This window comes from Notothenia coriiceps, unplaced genomic scaffold, assembly GCF_000735185.1.
Source record: "Notothenia coriiceps isolate Sejong01 unplaced genomic scaffold, NC01 NC01_scaffold00023806, whole genome shotgun sequence".
NCBI classification, from domain to species: Eukaryota; Metazoa; Chordata; class Actinopteri; order Perciformes; family Nototheniidae; genus Notothenia; species Notothenia coriiceps.
In genome coordinates, this window is record NW_011356507.1 from 276,376 (window position 1) to 284,593 (window position 8,218).

The 8,218-nt window shown below is 39.7% G+C and overlaps 1 protein-coding gene across 1 annotated transcript; it reads left to right on the forward strand.

The window, feature by feature from the left end:
* Nucleotides 1-3,304: 3,304 nt before the first annotated feature.
* LOC104954768 (nck-associated protein 1-like) lies at nucleotides 3,305-7,583 on the forward strand. The gene is made up of 7 exons (XM_010781963.1): nucleotides 3,305-3,441; nucleotides 3,704-3,784; nucleotides 4,621-4,714; nucleotides 4,827-4,943; nucleotides 5,558-5,667; nucleotides 6,028-6,117; nucleotides 6,993-7,583. The coding sequence occupies exons 1-7, from the start codon at nucleotides 3,307-3,309 to the stop codon at nucleotides 7,107-7,109; spliced, it is 744 nt and encodes a 247-aa protein (XP_010780265.1). The 5' UTR covers nucleotides 3,305-3,306; the 3' UTR covers nucleotides 7,110-7,583.
* Nucleotides 7,584-8,218: the final 635 nt, after the last annotated feature.

Below are 8,218 nucleotides of genomic sequence, written 5' to 3' on the forward strand. Positions count from 1 at the left end.
TGTGTGTGTGTGGGGGGGGGGGCTTGTCAGAAAGTGAGTGTTTGTGTGAAGTGTGAGTGAGTTGACATCACTCATGATGAAGTGTTGACTGCAAGACTTTCAGGCCGCGTGTACTCAAATCCCCAATGAGAATTTTCCACCGCAGCCGCAAATTAGGGAACTACAGAGAGTCTTTCACTGTAACCCACCAGAGTCCCTCGAACCAAAACACATAAACAAAGCTTGTCCTCGAGAGCCACCCACAACAGCCCGATGGGTGCTGTTCTTAAAACTGCATTGCAGAAAAAAGAAGCACTTTAAATAAAGTAAGTAAGTGACAGAGCCAGTGTCAATGAAAAGTACAAAGATCATATTCAAAATCTAGGTGTTTTCTGAGTCACCAAAAAAAGGAAAGTACAGAAACTTACAAGACAGTGAAAGGCTTCCATCCACACGTTTTTAGATCTAAGTCCTAAATCCATTACTAGTCTTTATTTATAGAGAAGCCTATTGTGAGAGCTGTGCTACAACGTGGCCTGCATGGGAAACCCCCTCTGCCTGCTGTCCACTCCCTCCCTGCTCGTCCTGCTTTGGCTGCTGGGTCAGACTGGCTCTCATGCTCCCATGCTCTTTGACTTATTGCAAATTTGAAGAGAAGTAGCATAACGACATATGATTCTCGATCTACTGTGCCACTTCAAGCTGTTTTGGTTTCAACCAAAGCAATGAGGAGAAAGAAAACAAGATGCAGAAATGTCAGAAAATGACTTACTCTCAATCCTAATGTCATATGAGTTAAGATCTACATTAAAGACAATAATTTAAATTCATCTAGTGTCATTTTCCAATCCTCAAATGAATTTCCCTTTAAGTGGTTGCATCCTCTCGCTTTAAACTTTTCGTTTTTGTTTCCATTTGTACGTCATCCTCTCAGTCTGCCTCTGATGATGACGAGCCCTCTGATCTCTCCCTGTCCACTCTGACACCAGCCAATTATTACTCACTATGCCCCACACATCAGAGAGAGACATCTGACTCTGTGGCACCATTCATCACAGAAATGAGACGTTTGTCTGCATGGGAACTAGATTACAGTTACAGAGACTGAGGGTGCCGAGGGGCACATAGCGCGGTCATTTTGTTTTTTTACAACAGTGGAATCAAAAACATTTTTCCCAAGTATTTTGACTGAAAAGGGTGATCAGAGGCCGACAAATGTGTTTTTCTACATTTTTTGGTCTCTGATATGACTAACCAAAAAAGCATAATTACATCAACTTCTATGGTTTTCAGCTTAGGATGAATCTTAATGAATTTGAGGATCCACTGACTTTCCCTTTACCGCCACCTTGAAGTAGACAATTTCGTTTTTGTAATGAAATGTGATCTAATGTTGAAGTATCAAGATGAATTGTTATTACAGTAAGCATTCTCATACTTCCTACAGTATAAGCACAACATCAGGTCAATGTGTTAATTTATGACCTAACTCAAATAATGTTATTCTAATCAGCCTCAGCTGTACTTTTCCTTTTGTGCTTGTAAACAAAAGGTAGCATTCTGAAATACTAAACTAATTTGGGAATGTCATAATATTTTTTTGGAGAATATCAGCATGTTAACATCATCATAGCATGGTTTAATGCCAGCATTAGAATAGCTTCTGGCAGCATACATCCTCCCAAAGCTGGATGGGAGTAGACTCTTGGACTCTTGGAAGAACTACAGATACAACTCCATTCAACTGCATTTAAATGATAAGTCATTGTTATGTGGGTTAACTGAACCTTTAAGGTTCAAGTAATATAATTGAAATATTTTTGCAACACTGCCTTGATTAAATAATATAGTTTTAACAAATCTAAACAATGAGCCCAGAATAAAGTTAGAAAATCTGTCTCTGTAATTTTGGAGACCAAACTCTTTAAGAACAGAATATAAAAATACAGCATCCTAAGTACTATATCCAGGGGGGCATACAAAGTGTATTGCCAACAAATACAGTGACACCTCACTGCAAGTACACCTTTTCTGTACATCCAATCTAACTCTGTGTCTTTATAGTCCACAACAAACTGAGGATGTTACTGAAAACTGAAGAGTAAGAAAAATAAACCATTAAAGGCAGTCTTACCGTTCCACTGTGGTCCTGCATGTCACAGCACACAGGTGTCTATCAGCTGCTCTGTGTATCTTGCAAGTTGGTGTCATGACCCGTGGATCTGAACGCTGCTGAAGACCATGTGTGTGATTGGAAGTGTTAGACACAGAATGAGCTTTGTGCCTCTGTTTGTTCCTGTAAATCCAGCATGTGTCGTTGCTCCGAATGCGTGTATATAGTGCTGTAGTTTATCTGTGTTTACAGTGGCAGATACATCTAGTCCTTTCCTCTGTGTGTTTATATTGGATTTTGTAGTGTGTGTGTGTGTGTGTGTGTGTGTGTGTGTGTGTGTGTGTGTGTGTGTGTGTGTGTGTGTGTGTGTGTAATCCTCAGTGTCAGCAGGAGAGCCTCTGTGTCACCAACACAATCAGCAGAGAGTCTTTATATCAGGACCAGAGTTTCCACCATTAACTGTCCTTAGGGTCCTGGGACAGGATTCACTGTTTATTTAAATGTAACACATTCTATCACGACCACAATTACTAAAATAAAAATGACAAACTGTATTATATACTTTTAGATTACATTTTCTTTTTTTTTAAATATCATAAATTAAACACTTTACTTTAAAGGTGGGGTAGGTCATTTTGGAGAAACCAGCTCGAGTGCGCTAGAATTTGAAAATACACAGCTGGAACAAATCTGCCACTTCCTTACAGAGCCCCCCCTCCAACATAAACGAACGAGCACATGACCAATGAGGGCACGAGATAAGTTTGTGCACAGATGGAAGGCTGACAGGCAGGTAGGCCATCCAGTTATTTTAGCCGGGCTGGCTAAAATGATTGGTTGTGCTTTTTACTTTTTTTACAGGCTTCCACTGATGACATTTTTTTATGGATTTTTTGTCAAAGCACTTAAGATATTCATTGCTATCGGGATTAACATCCCGATAGCAATGAATATCTTAAGTGCTTTGACAAAAAATCCATAAAAAAATGTCATCAGTGGAAGCCTGTAAAAAAAGTAAAAAGCACAACCAATCANACTATTACTCGGTCATCTATACTAGCTCTCTCATTTCTTAGAGCATGTATAAGAACTAATTGACGTGGAAATAACTATGTGAGCCGCCAGTCATATCATTAGTCCAGTCTACTTATTCATTACTACAAAAAAACATCCATACAATAAGCAACAGTAACATTCTGGAGCTCACAGATGTAATGCTTCACATCCATCAGCAAGCCTTTCATCTTTTGATATGCACTTATACAGGTGGAGAGAACGTGCTGAAGAGGATGACCATCATCGGGGTGATCCTGTCCTTCAGATCCATGGCACAGGACTGTCTGAAAGAAGTAATAACAACCTTTCATGATGATATAAAAACTCTAAGATGGCTAAAGTAGTGATGAAAATGTTTTTGATGGTGTAGGTGCAAATATAGAATATGATACATTTTGATAATGGAAAACATGCGGTTAATTCTTGATCTTGATTTTCTTTGTTGACTGTTTGTAACACCTGGAAATGGCTTTACAGTCTTTCCTTCATCAGGTATGAAGACATATATTTTCTTTATCTCAGAAATATATTTTGTCATGTAATCCTATGAACTAGGTCCTGAATAAGCACTGTCCGTACCTGATCGGGCCCATCGAGTGCCTGAGAGACTTCATCTCTCCTGAAACGGACATCAAGGTGAAACACAGCTTTTAACTAGAATATCAAAAAAAGCATCAATATTTTGAGATCCCACGGAGGACTGGAAGTGCAATATTCAAGCTTTCACTGTGCATGAATCATCCCATCACATTTATCAACAGCATGTTAACAGTTTATTTTCACAGGGCTGACATATTGTGGGAACATTTAGGTTGAAGACATATTGTATTGACATTCATCCTAATGTATTTCGTTAGAGACTTTGGGGAATGTACTGATTGCCCCAGAGGTTAAGAATCTAGAATATACTGAAGCACAATAGATAGTGTGCAACATTAGATCTCAGAGTTGCATAGGAATATTTGGTTCTGTACTCTAGTACCAATCAAATTAAATTCCTTATCTCCCTTTGGAGCAATCCTTGTGACCGTGACTCATGAACTCCCCCTCCCCTACGTACGTCTGGCCTCTGATTGAGGCATGACAGCCGGGGCCAGGATAACCCCAAAGACGTCAGCAGCCCCCTCATGCCTCCGTGAGAGAGACCCTGATGGCCGCTGCAGCGCTTCAATTTAAACCACATCAGTGGAAACATTGTGCCCAGACAGGCCAACCATTCATGCAACCAGAAATAGGGCGAGATCAAAACCTGTGTCAGGAAAAAAGCACCCAATGCTGACTTAGTGTCATTACATATACAGTTTGTCACTTTTGTGGCTGCTACATTAAATACACAACGCACATCTTAGCGACCTTGTTTTATCAGCAATAAAAAGCAGCAAAATGATGACAATTGAAATGATGCATTACTTTTGAATTGCACTTCATGTAAGAAGCTTCTGCACTTGATTTAATCCTTTGTGATCTTACAGGTGACTCTGAGTGTTTTCGAGCTGGCTTCTGCGGCAGGCTTTCCATGTGATATTGATCCTGCCCTGGTCGCAGCCATCAGAAATATGCAGACAGGTAACACTCAGACTATTAGTGCCACTTCTGTAGACAGCTTGATCTAATGGCTTAGTCACCGGGAAGAGAGTGTTCTTTCATATTTGAATGTCTTCTTGGAAAAACCCTGCAGATAACACGTCAGTTGATGAGGAGTACAAGCTGTCCTGTCTGCTGCTGGTGTATGTCGCCGTGTCCCTGCCTACCCTGGCCCTGGACCCCAACTCTTTCTACAGCCGAGAGCATGGAGGTGCATATCAATTCATTGACTTTCAGCTGCTACACACTGCTTTTGAGGCCTCAACACACTACTAATCGCTTCTTCTTCCAGCTATTACTCACCAGCTGCTGATAGGGTATAAAGAAGGTACTCCACCCTTAAACATTAGGCTTATAAGCATCTCTGTGCATCATACTTTCCAGTCCGTCTGACGTGGTCCCAAGTATGTTGGTTAACGAGAAACACGTTTCTGTTGAGAGACTTTTGTTTACAGATAAGTTTGGCTGACGTGCATTGATACAGTTAGTCTTGGCATGTGGCCCTGGTGACCCTAACAGCTTGGCTCCAAGCCTGGACTGCAACATTAAGAGCAGCAAATAGCCAAGATTTCTATCAAAGCACAGGGTGGCGTTTGTCTCAGATCATTTTCTTTGTCTCTATTTTCCATTGGCGTGTCGGAAATAGATCTACCCTTTCAGCCTGAGGAAGTACGCTCAGTGCACTTCCTCTTACGTTTTACGGATCAGTCCATTTCTCTAATTGTCTGGTCACGAAAACATCCTCTGCGTGGCTAAAGTTACAGGACCTGCCTTTTCTGTTCTTTTTATTTTTCAGTGTTGAATTTTGTGATTTTATTTTCTCAGGTCACAACAACAACATCCACTGTTTAGCTACAGCTATCAACCAGCTGGCTGCTGCCATGTTCACCGTCCAGAACAAGAACATAGAGCAGCACCTCAAAGAGTTTCTCCTGGTGAGCAGCAAACACTGTATTATGTTTCCTACCTTTTGCATTTTTAAAACGTCAATTGTTATGTTCTGGCTTCAAAAAATCAGTTTACTGTGGTTCATTGGTGTAAACAATTGACCTAAGGGGTTCAATTAGGCTTATTTGAATAAATAAAAAAATAAAGAAATACATAAATAATACTTTTCCATGTGACATATTGGATCGTTTTCCCACTTGAGGCAAGTAGCACCAGAAAATTGTTTTAAATTGTGTCTGGGGCACATTAGCTTTCTCAGCACACTGCCAACCCTTGCTCCAGTTGAGTCCAACAGAGTAAAAACATTTCAATCCTTTGATCTTTTTTAACTGTGTGTTATTCCACAGCTGGCCTCCTCCACTCTGCTTCAGTTGGGACAAAATGTGGAAAGAATGGAGAGCAAAAACCGAGAGTCCGTCTACCTGCTCCTACATTTGGTAGGTTTGCCAGCACAATACTAATTATGTTTTTTAAATGTACAATAAGACGTAAGTGGATTTATGAATTTACTAATGGGAAAACCTAAGACCCTTCATTAAGAGGTTTTCTCTTTATAATAATCCATCCCCCCTTCTATAATGGCTTTTCCCTTATCTTTAAAGCATTAATAAATGAATAATTAACAAATAAGTCGTTAAGGACCACTCATAAACTCTATGGAGTTAATATGTTCAACTTAAAGTGGAAGTAAAATTGCAAATTATTTGAGGGCTTTTTCCATATCCAGAATAGAAAGACCTCCGCTTACACTAAAGTAGAGAAAGTGCAAAACAAATTAAACAACGACCAAATCCTCATCAAATATTAAAGGATTTTTGTGTAATGCAATGTCATCACCATGCACATTTTGTTTATATTATTAAAATAAATGTTTTTGTATTGTCAACAAATCACAATAAAATACCAAAACTGGCAATGAATGGTTCTCGCCAACAAGTATTGTCTGTTCAATTTTCTTCCCCTTAAAAATACATAATTTAGCCTCATTGTTGCACAAGGTGACATGTTCCTTCAAAAGATAAAATGGGTGCTGTAGTTTGAGACAATCACACTTGCAATGTCCTCCTGCCTTAAATAAGGACACCAAATGCAAACTTATCGACCGCTGAAAATAATCCCCATCAAAAACACTCTTTTCTCCTATGTGTGGGACATGTTCTCAATGCGCCTATCAGTATTAGTACAATTACTTACAAAACGGTATATTAGTGACCTAAAGGTCGATGTCTTCAGTAGAAGTGAATGGGGTTGCTGCAGATATATTTTTTTTTATTGGGTTTTGTTTTAACCCTTTAAACTCTGCCCTTCTCAGATTGTGGAGGAGTCTCCGTTCTTGAGCCAGGACATGCTGGAGAGCTGCTTCCCGTATGTTCTTCTCAGAAACGCCTACAGAGAAGTGTACCGGAGCTTCATCGTCACTCTGGGCTGAGGATTTCTTTGATGTATTCTATATTTTTCCAAACTATATTTGAATATGCTTGCATATTTTGTTTTTATTGCCCTGAGTCTCTTTTTCATACACTTCTATGCATTTCCACCAAGTTAACCATAGCTTCCTGTGGTTTTGTGTTGTTTTACAAACTCTAGAAATACTTTTATGGTGCTTATCTAATCTAATCTTATGTTGTGTTGCTGTTTTAATAGGGTTACTTTTTATATTTTATTTTATTTCCTTTTTATCACCACTGTAAAGTGTCTTTGAGCACCCGAAAAAGCGCTGAGAAATCAAATGTATTATTATTATTATTATCTGCCAGTATTATACTATACATTTGCTGTAGTATTACTAAAATTAGCTTGAATAATTTAAATGCAAATCCGACATGTGTTGATATATCACTCTTTCATTTTACACACCAGTGCCATGACATAAAGTTCAATAAAGATTTCTCATTATTTTAATAAGTTGCTGAAAAGCATGTGTTCTTACACATTTCTGTTCTATATATCGAAACAAGTTTTCCTCGTCTTTGTCCAGTCCATCCTCCCCCCTCCCAGCCTTTATCCTTGGATGAAAGTCATTTTTTCATGCTCAAATGTAATGATGCACTCAAGTTTTGCAAAACGAAAGCCCTTTTGCTAATTATAGATTATCCTATGTTTATTTTATTTGCAATGAGTACTGCACCTCTTCATGCTTTTCCTTCTGTCTCCTCCCTTCTCACCCTGCAGTGTTCTGCAGCTATTGGTTGCCACACTGGAGATCTGGATGTTCACATCCGTTGCTGTGCTGCATGCATGTGTGTGTGTGTGTGTGTGTGTGTGTGTGTGTGTGTGTGTGTGTGTGTGTGTGTGTGTGTGTGTGTGTGTGTGTGTGTGTGTGTGTGTGTGTGTGTGTGTGTGTGTGTGTGTGTGTGTGTGTGTCGTGTGTGTGTGTGTAGTGTGTCGTGTACGTGTGTCGTGTCGTGTGTCGTGTGTGTCGTGTCGTGTCGTGTCGTGTCGTTGTACGTGTACGTATACGGTGTACGTGTACGTACGTACGGTACGTACGTACGTACGTACGTACGTACGTACGTAGTACGTACGTACGTAGTATAC